This window comes from Nerophis ophidion, linkage group LG14 (assembly GCF_033978795.1).
Source record: "Nerophis ophidion isolate RoL-2023_Sa linkage group LG14, RoL_Noph_v1.0, whole genome shotgun sequence".
Lineage (NCBI taxonomy): Eukaryota > Metazoa > Chordata > Actinopteri > Syngnathiformes > Syngnathidae > Nerophis > Nerophis ophidion.
In genome coordinates this window covers 39,817,220-39,833,717 of record NC_084624.1, presented here as the reverse complement: position 1 = coordinate 39,833,717, position 16,498 = coordinate 39,817,220, and the positions used below count along the sequence as shown (strand labels likewise).

Sequence of the window (16,498 nt, the reverse complement as noted above, 5' to 3'; positions counted from 1 at the left end):
AAATGGTAACACTCGAATAAGTTTTCCAACTTATTTAAGTCGGGGTCCACGTTAATCAATTCATGGTAATCCATCCATCCATCCATCTTCTTCCCCTTATCCGAGGTTGGGTCGCGGGGGCAGCAGCCTAGGCAGGGAAGCCCAGACTTCCCTCTCCCCAGCCACTTCGTCTAGCTCTTCCCGGGGGATCCCGAGGCGTTCCCAGGCCAGCCGGGAGACAGTCTTCCCCGTGGCCTCCTACCGGTCGGACGTGCCCTAAACACCTCCCTAGGGAGGCGTTCGGGTGACATCCTGACCAGATGCCCGAACCATCTCATCTGGCTCCTCTCGATGTGGAGGAGCAGCGGCTTTACTTTGAGTTCCTCCCAGATGACAGAGCTTCTCACCCTATCTCTAAGGGAGAGCCCCGTCACATTGCGGAGGAAACTCATTTCGGCCGCTTGTACCCGTGATTTTATCCTTTCAGTCATGACCCAAAGCTCATGACCATAGGTGAGGATGGGAACGTAGATCGACCGGTAAATTGAGAGCTTTGCCTTGCGGCTCAGCTCCTTCTTCACCACAACGGATCGGTACAACTTCCGCATTACTGAAGACGCCTCACCGATTTCACGATCCACTCTTCCCTCACTCGTGAACAAGACTCCTAGGTACTTGAACTCCTCCACTTGGGGCAGGGTCTCCTCCCCAACCCGGAGATGGCATTCCACCCTTTTCCGGGCAAGAACCATGGACTCGGACTTGGAGGTGCTGAGTCCGAGTCCATGGTCACCTCACTCGTAGCCGTAATATATATATTTATCTATTCTTTATTTATTCCAGCATATATACACATATATAGCAACACTTCATCACTGTTTATAATTTGACAGAAATGCAACAGCAACCACCGAAAAGGGATATGGGAAAAAAAGCAAGAATGCTTATCCATGTCCCGCCCCTAATTTACAATCACCTTATATGTTGGTTATATATGTTGGTTATACAGTCCAAGTATCAACAGCAGATTTGATGGATACACTAGAATTTCAGAACAAGTATAACGGGCCGACAATCCATCAAGCGGTGGGGCGTCAAAGTCATACTAAAATATTTTGACAGATTTTTGAGTGCCGTGTGTAATGTTCTTTATTTTTAATGGAACATATAAAGGTTTGGTGTTGTTTACTGGTGTTATATTGCAGTCTCCACTATCTCTTATTGGTAACTACCATCTACTGGTAGTAGATGGTAGTTACCAATAAGCGTGACCATCTACTGGTCACGCTTATCATTACAACAAGTACCAAATAGGTCGGTAAGCACACAACCAGAATTATTCTGTACTTTAGGCGCACTGGTTTATAAGGCGCACTGTTGAATTTTGGAGAAAATGAAAGGATTTTAAGTGTGCCTTATAGTCTGAAAAATATGGTATTTTGAAAACCTGAAAATTGTAAGGAATTGTGTTTTCTATCAAAGCATACTAACAATGATAATCCATCCATTTTCTACCTAGCCATATCCCAGCTGCACTTGGACAGAAGGCGCGGTACAACCTGGACAATAATCATCATCTGAAAAAGTTAAAAGTACTCACGTCTGATCATAAACAGGGTTGAGCGTTTTCTTAAAAGTGTGAGTTTTCCTCCTGCCTGACCTCCTCTTGTCAGGAAGTAAATATAGGCGGACGTAAGGATCTGATCCGTGGTCAGTGAAGGAGATCAGGTTCCTGCAGCAAAGAGATGAGGAGAATGAGTAGGCGTGAAGAGCGTTGAGGTGTTAATCAGAGTTCTGACGCCGCCCTGCCGACTGTTAGTGATTGGTACCTGCAGGCGTGAACCACCACAACAAGCTTGTTCCTCTGAGAGCTGTGTCTCACAGTCAACTGGATCTCACCGAGAGGGAAGGTGTTGATTCCAGAACCGCTGCACACAGACACAACAATAATTAATACTGCTACACTCCATTACTATATACAGTACCGTATTTTTCGGACTATAAGTCGCAGTTTTTTTCATAGTTTGGCCGGGGGGTGTGACTTATACTCAGGAGCGACTTATGTGTGAAATTATTAACACATTACCGTAAAATATCAAATAATATTATTTAGCTCATTCACGTAAGAGACTAGACGTATAAGATTTCATGGGATTTAGCGATTAGGAGTGACAGTATGTTTGGTAAACGTATAGCATGTTCTATATGTTATAGTTATTTGAATGACTCTTACCATAGTATGTTACGTCAACATACCAGGCAAGTTCTCAGGTAGTTATTTATGCCTCATATAACGTACACTTATTCAGCCTGTTGTTCACTATTCTTTATTTTAAATTGCCTTTCAAATGTCTATTCTTGGTGTTGGGTTTTATCAAATAAATTTCCCCCAAAAATGTGACTTATACTCCAGTGCGACTTATATATGTTTTTCCTTTCTTTATTATGCATTTTCGGCAGGTGCGACTTATACTCTAGAGCGATTTATACTCCGAAAAATACAGTATATAATGATTGTATACACTACTGCACCCATACACAACACTTACTTATACTGCAACACTTCCTTACTACATATATACTGCATATGAGGGAACTTAAAACAACTCACAATTACATTCAATTTAAATTCTTAGGATGACGATTAATTTCAGAATCAATTCTCGATTCAAAGCAATTGTCCTTTGGGGATGGATGTGAACGTGACATTATCATGTAATTTGTGTTTTTGTTCATCATTAATATAATAATAATAATACATTTGACTTATAAGGCGAGTTTCAGGGCACTCAAGGACACCGTACAAAATAAAAACAATAAAATTAGTTGGATAAAAATAACAACAACGAAGATTGATAAGATTTACAATGAATAAGCAATCTGGAATAGGTGTGTTTTGAGTCTTGATTTGAAGAGGGATATTGAGTCTAAGTTACAAAAGTCTGGTGGTAATGAGTTCCAAAGATGAAGGGCAGAGCGGCTGAAAGCTCGGGCAACCATGGTGGACAGTTTATTAGTAATAATATTTCATTTGTGTTCTTTCCAAGCAGGGAGGAAATGGGTTCCATTTTTTATAGTCTTTGGTATGACTCGGCCAGGGTTTGAACTCACAACATACCAATCTCAGGGCGGACACTCTAACCACTAGGCCACTGAGTAGGTAATGTCGCGGGGGGCTGAACTATTCCAGCAGCATTCGGGCGGAAAGCAGGGCGAGCTGGAAATGTCGCCACTTCATAAACAGTCAAACTGAAAATAAATTTGAAACCAGCGAAGCCCAACATCAGTTTATGAGGTATTTACATTACTAAAATTACTTTATGGTTATGGTTATATGGTTAATTTACATTTCTGAGAAACAATATTTTCCAGACTGATATAAGAATATCCACTGTAGAAGACACTGCTTCCCATAATGTAAAAGTTGAAACAGAACAGTATTGTTTTACACTTGTTACACTGAATGTTGACCTTGTTACTTTAAATACATCAACTTTAAATTATTCATTTTAATATTTACTTGAAACAGTAGATGTTCCTACACAATTATTTAAATGGTAAATGGGTTGTACTTGTATAGCGCTTTTCTACCTTTTTTTTAAGGAACTCAAAGCGCTTTGACACTATTTCCACATTCACACATTGACACACTGATGGCGGGACCTGCCATGCAAGGCGCTAACCAGGACCCATCAGAAGCAAGGGTGAAGTGTCTTGCTCAAGGACACAATGGACGTGATGAGGATGGTAGAAGGTGGGGATTGAACCAGTAACGCTCAGATTGCTGGCACGGGCACTCTCCCAACTTCACCACGCCGTCCCAGTATTAACACTTAGAAATACTTGTTTGTAGTAAAAAATATGACTAAAGATTTTAACAATGTTTGTGTTCAAAACCAGAAAGCATGCCCCAATGATATTCTCCAGCACACCCCGCGACCCCGAGAGGGACAAGCGGCAGAAAATGGATGGATGGATGTTTATCCTAAACATTCCTGACACCTCATTTTACACAGTATGGCATTTTTACCAAGCTTTTTTTTAACCTTTATACCGCAATAAAAATTGTACCGTGGCCTTAATACTGTGATATCGTACTGTAAGATTTGATCCAGTTACATCTGTACACATTTCAGTATTCCCTGGATTCATACACATGCAGGTGGTGCATTAATTCCGATGGGGAACGCTAGAAAAATGGCGAGAAAAAGTCTCCACACTCTATTCAACACAATGGCAAGCCGTTAGCCCTGCTAGTGCGACTCTAAGGAGACAGGAAGATCAGCGTGTTGTGCAGGCGTCCACATCAGTCGCCGTTTTATTTAACAGCCTTGTGGTCTTTCACGCAGCTGAAAAAGTTTGTCAATGTATGCCGGGGAGATCTGTGCACATACACAATGGCCTCTGGCGGGGATCAAAAACGAGTCGCTGTTGCTTCAATGTCGCAACAGGCTGTGAAAATGTTTGATTTGATTTGCAGCTTAGTCTTCTTTTTAAATTGCTGACGATCGCTCAAAACTAATTGGAGCTAAAATGTTATTCATTGTACAATCTTAATCTAGTCTTCAAGTGTTTACGTGTGATTGACAGAGTGATGGTTTACTTATGCAGCTGCTGAAGTCTCTGTTGCAGCTCATGAACGGCGTAAGGGTTGGAGATGTCTGAGGCGATGCTGGGCGTGGCCTCCTTGCCTGCAGCCATGAATGACTGCGAGCCTGAGATGGTCAAATTGGACGTACTTCTCCCGCTTTCCATACTGTAACCGCCGATCCTGCCCACCTCCACCCCAGCAGGGTGCTCGCCGGCCTCCTGCCGGCTGTTGGGCAAGTCCTGCGCCGACATGGACACCGAGCGGGGGATGGGGGAGGTGTCCTGCGTGGAAAAGTCGTACGAGGCGGAAGGCTGTGGGGTCGGGTTGGTGGAGCTGGATTTGCGGAGCTGCGCAGAGGACGGGTTTGGGTCAGGTGCCGATGCTTCCTCTTTGTCCAGCAGGCACAGAACCTAAAGATGAACCAACAAAAAGCACTTGGCATCTTTTTTTTTTGCTCATATGTAAAACAACTTTTGTATTTGGAAGTTTTTGTTTTTGAGCTTTATACCCGCAGAGCCAACTTCATTTTGAGAGTGCAGCTGGGTCCGCTGGTCTTGAGGGGAAACGGCTGATTCAGCATCATGTCCTCTGCCTCCAGCAGGTGGCTAAGAGGTACAGTGAGCGTGCCCAGTGTACACTCGTGCTTGGCGTCCTTCACCTGGACGCAAGCAAGAGGTGAGTAGTTGGTGGCTCACTCACGGCAAAATGGAATACTTCATCTCAAATGGAATACTTGCATCACTGCACTTCAATAAGTATAATGTGTAAACTGTGTACTTAGTTTCCGCACATACCCAAATGACGACTATTGAGGGTGATAAAAATCCATCAATGACATTGATAATATCATTGGAGCACTGACAGTGTACTTTGTTTAAACATTCTTCGCACTGTGCACTCAAAAGACTTTGGGCCTGATCTACAATGATCCTAATTTCACATACTAAACAATGTGCACAAACTTTAAATTGTGTGTACTACCTGTGGGGTTTTGCTATGTTTTCAAACATGCAGCAGACATGTACCAATTTTATAGGCATTTTAGACGCAGTCTTGCAGTCCAGTCCATCTACATGAAAACTACTTTTTGAGCGCACTGAAGTTACGCCCTGGCAGATGCTTGCACTAACAGCGATGAGAGTGTGCGCTGGAATGTTCCAGGCACAAGAAAATACATATTGCTGGAATTATTTTTTTATATATAAAAGATATGTTAATAATACAAATTCCACATTAGTAAACAAGCATCATTAAAAAAAAAAACAGCAAACATCAACAGGCATCAACTGAATTTGTTTTAATCAGCCCCTTAAGTCATCCAGCAACTGTAAATGTATATTCCTGAATAGACGATACATTAAACAATTTTATTTTTGACAGCCAATATATGTTGACCAACATACATAGGACAGAGCTGCAGCGCAACTACATATCTGTGAAACTGCCAGTTTTGAACCCACACTGCACGCAATGCGCAAACGTACTAAATAAAGACGCAATACAGCTCCCGCAGAACAACTTTAGTTGTGATAAATCACTCTGTGTGCTCAATGATTAAGTTTGCATTTTCTCCTCCCAGTATTGTGGCTGTTCTGATGAGCATATATTCTTTAAATTCATGAAGACAAACACGCTAAATGGATTGCACTCCTTATTTTGCTGACTTGAGAGTGGCAATTTTCTGTGCACAAGTTTAGTAGATCGGTGCGCTATCAAGTTTGCACGTGTTTTAAAACATACAAACATTAAGTAGTAAGTGTAAGACCAGGTGTAATTAGAGACAGATCTAAGGAGAACATTTATACCTCAATCTCCAGGTCTTGACTTCTGGGGTTGTGGACGAGGAAGGAAAAGGCTTCTTCCCACACGGGTTCATCAGTCTTGTAGCGAATCTGAAGGCAGATTAATCAAACCTTTGATTTGAGTTTGCAAAGATGCATTCTGCCTCAACTTCGCTCACTCACTTTGCAAGATCTTTAGTGAAATATTGAAGGTTGTCCAAAGTTTAAAGAGCAGTGATTCTGAAACTATTGTAAGTGTACCACTAAAGGTACACGGGCTCCATCTAGCCCGTACATTAAAGAATCACTTGATTAAAGTACAGTGTTTCATTTACTAAATTCAAACAGTGTTACTGTTCAAACTGTGTGTAATGTTAGATTGGACAAAAATAATAAATATATTTGTTAAATCAAACCTCTGCCTTGTTTTTAATAAATACTTAGGTCTACTACGCTACTGTATTTTATTGTCATTAGGAGCAGCCAATTTTTTTCTGAGGCGGTAAAGTTGGAGAACCACCGTTATAGAATGTGAATACTGTTTTAATTGAATGTGTTGTTTGAAGCAGATTTTAACGCCCAAAATGAAAGGTTGTAATAGCGGCTTTTTGTGAACATGCAACACAAAAGTGGAAGGCCTGTGCATGTGAACTTTGTGCACGTGGACTGGCCTCACCCTGCTCTCGTTGGACTTGTGACCCACTCTCAGATGTACAAAGGGATTGGGGTCACTGGTCACTTTCTTCCCAGACTGCACAGGAGGGAGAAAGAGGAGATGTGAGAGGAGAAAAACATACTGCAGTAATTGCTTCTACTCTTGATTAGGATAAACAAGATTTACAGTTAAAATCTAGTATTTTTATGAATCAAAAAATATTTTTTCTGATAAAGGTGAAAAAACACTGTGGGACATGGTGTAGATGTTACTTTTCGACAACAAATGAGTTGATAAACAGCAATGGTACCTGTACATTCATTTATTTGGGTCGGCCTGCTATGAACAAATTTAGCACTACTTGTTCGCTTTCACTCATAAACACATTATAATGGGACTGTCTGTAAATGTAGCTTGTCGTTAGAACTCTGTTCAGTAGATGGTATTATAACTCTTCTTCAATGACACAGCTCATACATACAATATAAGTAGCAGCAGGGAACGTTGTTGCTAACTTTGAGACTTTGTGGCTATATTTAGCTAGTATTAAAAAAAAAGGGACTAGCGACTTTTTCTGGTCTTGTTGGACACTTTTGGAGAATCCAACATGAAAACACTTTACGCTCTTCAAAACCCAAATTGTCGCAACTTAGTTTGTATTTCTCAACACAGTGGACCCCCAAATTACGAACTTAATAGGTTTTTGAACACGGATAGTAAATAGGAAAGTTTATATATTGAAGCTATTTTCTCCATCAGAAAACAAATATACATGAATAACGGTTCCCAGTCCATATTTTAGTAAAGGTTTATACATGTTGAACACAATATAAAATCTTATACAGTATTTTATATCAAACAAACAACAAGGATCAAGTCTGTATTTAATAAGTCCCCCAAAAAACAACTAGCTGAAGCGGCCGAAAATAAATTCGAACACAGTGCGTGGATGAAACGCTCATATGCAAAGACAAGGTTCGTACAATAAAGCATTTTTTTATTCAGTTTGTGGTTTGTACAATGAGGAGTTTGTAAATTGAGGTTCCACTGTATTTGTTCTGCTTTTAATAATTTGTTCCTCAATTTCTTTTGAAAGGGGACCTAGGATGATTTTAATCTTTTCTGACTTAAAAATGTTGTTACAATGTTGAATTGTTCATTTTGTTTACTAAAATGTTTGTCATGGTTATTGTCAACAACCTTTTTTTCCCCTGAACAATGCAAGATGACTAAAACAATGACAACATTTCGATGGTGGTCCGTGTGGTCAAACTAGACATTTAAGCAGGGTAAGGCAAACAATCTGTCCCGACTCCTGACGAAAATATTACTGTGTAACTTTACAAAAACATTTGGCTAATCGAAATCAGTAAAATGTGGCATAATTACTTAAAAAAACTATCTTGCTAGAAGCATAAACAAGAGAAACCTACAGCGTAAGACTTGTCGATTGCCATTTAAAGTTCATTGGAGTAGGATATTAAGATTTGGCTGCATATCTGGCAAGCTCAAGTCATGGAGAGTGGGAGGGGACTACAGAATTTTGATTGTGATTGCAGTACCATTTCTGGCCACATTACTACATATGGCACCTTTAAGTTCTGTGTGTTGACAGATCTTTTTATGGGAACTTTTACATTGAATGTTGCATGGTGGTTGTGTGTGTGTTTTCTCTGTCTCTCGCTGTTCGACGTGCTTTGTTACCTTCATGGCCTTACTGAGCGAGGCCTTCTTCGGGCCCCCCTGGTTGAATTCTAAGGGATTGTGCTTTGGGGGTGGAGGCCCCAGAGAGAAATAACACACACACAGCGGATTGTAAGGGAAGAGGAAGAGCAAGCAAGGAGGACACGCCCACACACGACACAAACAGAGAGACAATAAGGTTCATTAATGACGACCACAAGTTAGAAATATGCACACCAGACAAAAATAATATGGAGTTGCGTTTTGAGGCCGAGCTTGTGACAATGATTACAATCAAATGAACTCATTAAGTACTGTAGACTTTCTTTAGAGTCTCTAGATTTTGTGAAGAAAGCAGCAACGTTTTGGATCAAAACACTCGATGCGGAAATATTTGTTGAATGAACAAATATTTTTGAGACGTCGGCCACAAAGCAGCTGGTACAATGGGAGCACTGCAGTGTTAAAGTTAGACATGTTGATGAATGAAAATGATTGTTATCAATTTAGGAAATGAAAAAGAACAGCAGATAAACCACTGCTTAAAACGGGTAATGATGTTAAAGTGGTATGTAATCCAGGCTCTTTGTGCTACTTACTGACCCATGTGAAAAAAAAGCAGGAGAATCATGATAAGAAAAAGTACAAAGGAAAATCAGTGTTACCCTTTTTTGATTGATTGATTGAAACTTTTATTAGTAGATTGCACAGTTTATTCCGTACAATTGACCACTAAATGGTAACACCCGAATAAGTTTTTCAACTTGTTTAAGTCGGGGTCCACGTTAATCAATTGATGGAAATCAATACGTTGATTTATTTGTGGTGCGGTTCAGGCAGGCGCAGTATGCAGGCTACTTTACACAGCTGCTCCACTTCTGTGAGACTTTAGTACTGAAAATTCAGATTCGAAGATTTTCAAAAAACAGGAGCCCAAGGAGGATCAGACCGCCAAGTGTCCTGCCTTCGGCTGCCGCCCAGCACACAATGCACCTAACTTTTATGGCCCCTCCCATGAGTGGTGAGCCCATTGGAGTGGTGACCCACAATGCCTCTTTGGGGACAGGCCCGGCCGCCAGGCGCATGTCATCGTGCCCAAACTCCGGGCCTGGCTCCAGAGGGGGGCTCCGGTGACCCGCGTCCGAGCGAGGGAAATCAGAGTCTTTGTTCTTGCATTCCCATAGAAGTCTTCGAGCTGCTCTTTGTCTTATCTCTCACCCGGATGTGGCTCCTCCACATCGAGAGGAGTCAGATGAGGTGGTTCGGGCATCTGGTGAGGATGCCACCCGAATGCCTCCCTAGGGAGGTGTTTAGGGCACGTCCAACCGGTAGGAGGCCACGGGTAAGACCCAGGACACGTTGGGAAGACTATGTCTCCCGGCTGGCTTGGGAACGCCTCGGGATCCCCCGGGAAGATCTGGACGAAGTGGCTGGGGAGGGGAAAGTCTGGGCTTCCCTGCTTAGGCTGCTGCCCCGACCCGACCTCGGATAAGCGGAAGAAGATGGATGGATGGATGGATGGATGGATGGATGAATGAAGGAGCCCAAGGAAACACCCCCTACCTCCGGTCCTGAATGGTTGTTGCCAACTTAGTGCTTTGTTGAAATATTTAATGAGTACTCAGACCATAGTAGATGTTTTAAATAAAAAACGCAACTTAACAACAAATCTGGAAGATGATATCATTGCCTCATATTTCCAACCTTGCAAACCAACACAAATGGATTGCAGTTCAATAGGAAGCACTAAAAGTGGAAATGTCAGCACATCATTTATGTTGAGATGGTTGGAGCCAGGAGAGACATATGTCCAGCACACTGGATGGTTGATCAAAAAAACAGATCAGAACGATCAGTGACATTCATGTCTTCCTCCTTAAGCACCTTGCTTATGAGATTATTTTTAATGAACCTACAGATTAATCATGAATTAATCATTAAAGATGAAACCAAATATTCATCTCTGCTTAAGCATCCAGACACAAAGTTAAATGGAACCGGGTCATGCAGTTGAAACTCATGCTTTAGGACCCAGTCAGGTACCGCCCTGCAGCAGACTCACAAATAAAGTGCGATAGAGAGAGGCAGTGTTCTCGCAGAACACTAAGCCTGCCGCCCGCCTCTCTTTCAGGTAGCCATTGCCCAGGTTTCCCTCGAAGATGCTCTTCACAGGAAGAAGAGGAAGACAAAGGAGGAAGAGGAGAGAGGGCTGAAAAGGGGATGTCATACCTCTTGACGGTTAATGTACAACTCTAGTACTTATCATTTCTAGGTTTGCGCTTGAAAGTGAGAACTAAATTGAGATGCATAAAAGCAATGTAACAAAGAAGCCTCAATTTTGTCCCGGCTCAGAAGTCACACTTCATGGAGACAAACTGTTTTGTAGGGAGGTCAGAGTACTTTTTGGGACTTTTGTGACTCACCGGCAGGTTTCGGGCAGAATCCAAGAACACGACGAGCAGCGCAGATGACAGCCCGTCGTTGGCTTTGCCGCGATCCACCCGTATGCTGGCCAGCACCTGCGCGGACGGAAAAAGTGGTAAAGTGTAGCTGATGCTTCAGGAAGTCACACATGAAGTCACACGCATGCACGTCACCTGGTCCAGCTTGTCGGGTGTGGACAGGAGAGACAACCACTCCAGCTTGAGGTGCAACTTCCCCGTCGACACGCCGTCCAGGTTAAACCACTGAAGACATATACATCATCGTCATGACTTTATTCATGAAGGCAATTTGGGAAACTGATTTTTTATTACCGGTAACTAACTAGAAGACTTTTTGATCACTTGTTGCTAGGCAGAAGTTGCCAGCAACTAAGAAGTAATCAAAATCAAATATTCAAAAAATCATTATCAGGCTGCAAAAATTACACAAACATTTTTTTTCAAGTGATGTTTAAAAAACAATCAAGGGTGCCAACAGTCCGGTAAAAGCCAGTATCTTAAACAATGATAAAGGGCTGGTTAACCAGCATCATCGTTTCCATGACGACTCACAGATGGCTTTAGCCGTTAGGTCGTCTATGGCAAACATTTTGCACATTTCAAACGCTGCAACACTAGGATTAAGTTTTTCTTTGTGTCTGGCTTTGGGGCAGCTTCTTTATCCGTGCAGGCGTCTTCTTAGGCTTTCAAAACAGCCTAACAGCGATGCTGGCGTGTCAAATGACTGAAAAGATTTGATGTGTTAAAGTTCAATTTAGTTTTTCCGTCCTTGCGGAATGTTTGCAGAATATTTGGTACAAATAGCACACAAAATGTGTTCCTCTGTTCCAGTGAAAAAGTACCGCATGATGGACGCCATGTTTGTTTACAGTAATAACAAGGGCAGTTTACAACACGGCATGGAGGAGTGCTTGATTTGCTCAACCTAACCCACCTACAGACCACTACAAGTAATCTCGCCTCACTGAAGGCGAGATTACTTTTTTTTTTTTAATCGGTTATTGGAGGTGTTTTTTGTTGTTTTTAATAGTGTGGCGTCATAATTCCTCATGTCGGTTCGATAATAACCTGTCCAAAATATTCATAGTGGACCCCTATCAGATACTATGAAGTATCTAATTTGGCAACTATAACAGTAATCCAGGATGTAGGTCGTTCACTGCAAATATAGTATACCGCATGTTTAGTAAACAAAAATAAAAAGTTCAGCCCCCCTTTAGTATACTGTTCTAAAGATGTCTGTGGTTTAAAAGACATTTTTTTTACTGAAAACCCTGTGGAAGGTGAGAGGGAAGCGATTATGCGATGAGCATGTGACCGCCACCCCATAATTACCTCGTCAACTTTTTGTTCCTTGGCGAGCTCAGTCATGTCGATGGTCACACTGTAAGAATCAGACGACACGAGTCACTGGAAGCTTTGACAAGCCTTGGGAGTCACATCGCTTGGCTTTAAAGGGGAAATGCACTTTTTTTTATGTTTGCCTGTCATTTAGAATCCCTGTGAAAGACAAGCAAACATGTTGTTCTTTTTTTAATGGATTCTAACGAGTAAATACATGCAAGCAAAAGTCAGCTTACAGTGGAGCCTATGGAAATTGCTTTATTCTGCCTATAAAGCCCTCAAACATCCAAACACTTCCATCATTGTTTTATATACATGCTGTGAGTATATATGTAATATAGTAACAGGCACAATAATAATAACATGTACTATTTATGTATTTTGCTCATTTTAAGAATATGGTGGCGCATTAATTTCATTGATGCATCACAAAGTTCACTTTTTTGTTCAACGACAACACTGACTGACTCATGCAAACTTCATGAGACAACAACAAACATAATAAAACATCACTTACTGTACAATTTCTGCTCTCACTCGGATGCCGACAGTTAGGATGTTGATATCTTCCTGTTTCAATGAAGAATAACTCATAATTCTCGCAAAGGGTTGAAGAAAAAAGGTTGGGTGCAAACCAGTGTCTTTGCTGTGTATTTTTCGCCATTTCTGCGTCAAAGTTGGTTGTCAAAGTTGGTTGTCAAAGTTTACCAACTTCTCAGTTTATGTCCAAATTAGGGATGTCACGGTATGAACATTTCTTATCACGGTTATTGTGACCAAATTTATCACAGTTATCATTATTATAGCGGTAATTTTAAATGTGCTCAAAATTTTCTAAAACTCCTTATACTGAAACCTTCTGACCAAGTTTTATTAAAAAAAAAACACTAACATCACATCCAAAATGTATATATGTAATTCATGTAAAAAGCTGAATGTGCATATATAAGCAACATAAGCATTATAAACAAAGTAATATGGCAAAAACTAAATAATACTATAAATAAATAAAAATTAAAGTGAAAATTTCGCAAGATGGCACCTTATGGACATAAAACGTAACTGCACTTTTTGTCCCTATAGACAAAAAAAATTTTTATATATGAGGTTTAGTCTTACATATAGGACTGCACGATTATGGGCAAAATATTAATTAAGACAATTTTTTTGTATCAATATTGCAATCACAATTATTAATCAAGAATTATTCATTATGTAATATTATATCTAATAGAAATGCTCTACATAAACATTATCAATATATTTAAAGACAAATATTTGTGTTTTTGTTCATTAATATTATCAGCGTGTCAGCTTTTTTTTATTATGATGCCTTTATCTCTATTTTTACATTTTCAAAGAGAGAGGTATTTTTTAAGTAATGTACATACATTTATTTACATTTACTAATGTGTGCACATGTACATGCTGTATTGGGACAGATCCATTGAGAGTTTGAGCAGAAATCTTTCGTATAGGTATTAATTATACACCAGGAGTATTAACAAAATGCTACGTAACATGAATGGTTATCAAAGAAATTACTTTGTGGAATAAAAAACCCCAAGTAATGTAAAAAAACATGGTGTTTCCTTTTTATATCAATATAAATCACAAAGCAATTTCAATAAACGAAGATAAAGTCAAATAAACAAGCTGTGTTCTTCAACAACAACCATGTACTTCAGTGTAACAGTTTGGCCAACAAAAATAAACAGTGATACCTCACATCCAATACGCAATTTCTGTGCCTCACTGACAACTGAGTCTGCATTCAATTCGATGAAATGACAAAACATTTTTGAACACTGACAATCTTAGCCGTTAAAATAAAGGACGAGTGAGCAGCCCAGTATCAATCAATCAATCAATGTTTACTTATATAGCCCTAAATCACTGGTGTCTCAAAGGGCTGCACAAACCACCACGACATCCTCGGTAGGCCCACATAAGGGCAAGGAAAACTCACACCCAGTGGGACATCGGTGACAATAATGATCCAGTGGGACGTCTGTGACAATAATGATTATGAGAACCTTAGAGAGGAGGAAAGCAATGGATGTCGAGCGGGTCTAACATGATAAACAGTAAACAAACTAAAGACTTTATAAACAAGTTGTGGCAACGTTACCAACACATAGCCTGCTGCATGGTAACTCTCAGTCCCAGCAGCTGACGGAAGGATGCTGGTTGCACCGTAACACCAAATATTTTTCTCCTCCAACAGCATTGTGCTCTTAAACCCATACAGAAACTCTATGGAAGTAGAAGCAATTGATATGAAGTGAAACGAAGCCATCTGATCCGTTTACACGGAGGTATCATTTTCAAAGCAAAGTCCATGTAGTCGATGCCATGTTTTTTCGAGCCAAATGGCTCTAGTGCGCATGCGCAGGTGCTGCGTCGCTTCAATTTTCAGGAAGTAAGCCGTGTTGCCAAAAATGCATTAATAAATGACATTTTTTTCTGTAATTAAGAATTTAAACGATATTATTAACCATCTGGAATTTTACTACGGTTTATCATTATACCGTTTACCGTTACATCCCGATTCAACATAATTTTACTATCAAGGCATGATTTATAATCTAAAATATAATTTCATGAGCTCAGAGGCAAGAGAGCAGCTCACCAGCTGATGACATCTCTCTGATCAATGTGCCGCTGAATGTAGGTCCTTAATGTTGGCGCTTATAATAACAACATTGCTAATACTTGGTTAATATTCAGGTCATGAAATGTAAATTAAGTTTTGTTGGTGCATTTTGGATGGTTATCTATTGGTTTTTATGGTCGATAAAATGCATTGACATCATTGCTCCCTTTAGCTCCATTGTAAGCTGACATTTATTTACGAGTTAGAATGCATTTAAAAAAGACAAATGTGTTTTTGTCTCTCCTAAGGATTGTGAATTATAGGCAACATTTTAAAAAAGTGCAGTTCCCCTTTAAGTGCTCATTTCCTTCATTTGAAGACCGTTTGGTTGATTCATTCATTCACAAAGGAGAAGAGGATGTGCAGGTACCTTCCCAGAGGGTCGTCTTTGTCAGCATCTTCATCGTAGAGTTGGACCTCCAGGTTGTGTCCGGAGGGATCAACGACTTCGGCCTGAAACATAGCATCACCATAGCAACATAAGATATCCGCCGCTGGATGACAACATTCAGACAACATTTGTTTTGGGATCGATCAATCAACAATAAAGTTGGGACAGTTTTGAGTCATTTTGGAGTTTGCTTTCACCTGACAACGCAGACGGTAGTGTCTCCTATGTCTAACATCTGACAAAACACTTCTGCTCACCTCATACACGGCATTCCATTTGGGGTGGATCGTCTCGTGGATAACTTTACTCTGAAATAGCTGCTTCCCGACACGGATGACCCCGTACGGGTCGGACTTGCCCTTGATCAGACCACCCAGGAACTTGTCCTTACCCAGTAAGTCCTGGGCTTCGATGAAGTGTATCCGCAGGATTCCCTGGCGGCACAGTTCAGAGTATGAGCTAAACAAAGCGGCTGTAGGTTACATGTACTGACGGGAAGAGGAGTTCTGTGAACTTAGTACTTTGGGCACTGGAAATAGGAGGTGGTCCAGCTGGGCTTCCCCCACCAAAGGGATAGTGATGCGGTTGGGAAGCACCACAAAGCTGTAGATGATATCCTGGATCAGGTTGTCACACAAACCACTGGCATGGGACAACAGGAGAGATATATTAAATAATACGTAGACCATCATACTGACCATTACTGTTCATTCAATTCCACCATGACAGTGACAATTATTAACTTTGTAAAGGCTGAAACTTGAAGTCTGGTAATGGATCTCATTCGAGTGTGTTCTAATACAGGCGTCAAAGAGTGGCGTTTGATTAAATTAATAGTATCATGAAATAATTGCTTAATTTAGTTAGTTAAAGGCAGTGCTTCTCAAAAATGTTCTTGTACGGCCCATCCCCACCCTCAGGGAGAAGAAAATATTTTGTCCAAACACACGGTCTTTCCTTGCCGTCCACCGTGG

At 40.8% G+C, this 16,498-nt stretch overlaps 1 protein-coding gene across 2 annotated transcripts in view; it reads right to left on the bottom strand.

Annotated features, from left to right (window-relative positions):
• Positions 1 to 16,498, bottom strand: part of LOC133568676 (extended synaptotagmin-2-like) — a 50,034-nt gene that overhangs the window by 2,901 nt on the left and 30,635 nt on the right. Inside the window, exons 9-21 of one of the 2 annotated variants that reach the window (XM_061920761.1) lie at positions 16,046 to 16,166; positions 15,782 to 15,958; positions 15,504 to 15,586; positions 12,469 to 12,517; positions 11,287 to 11,376; positions 11,113 to 11,208; positions 8,711 to 8,773; positions 7,028 to 7,102; positions 6,376 to 6,462; positions 5,079 to 5,228; positions 4,583 to 4,980; positions 1,809 to 1,907; positions 1,580 to 1,711 (exon numbers count right to left, since the gene is read on the bottom strand). In XM_061920761.1, coding sequence (XP_061776745.1) covers positions 1,580 to 1,711; positions 1,809 to 1,907; positions 4,583 to 4,980; positions 5,079 to 5,228; positions 6,376 to 6,462; positions 7,028 to 7,102; positions 8,711 to 8,773; positions 11,113 to 11,208; positions 11,287 to 11,376; positions 12,469 to 12,517; positions 15,504 to 15,586; positions 15,782 to 15,958; positions 16,046 to 16,166 — 1,620 coding nt within the window. The remainder of the gene's footprint in view (positions 1 to 1,579; positions 1,712 to 1,808; positions 1,908 to 4,582; positions 4,981 to 5,078; positions 5,229 to 6,375; positions 6,463 to 7,027; positions 7,103 to 8,710; positions 8,774 to 11,112; positions 11,209 to 11,286; positions 11,377 to 12,468; positions 12,518 to 15,503; positions 15,587 to 15,781; positions 15,959 to 16,045; positions 16,167 to 16,498) is intronic. The other variant, XM_061920762.1, reaches the window with a different exon arrangement.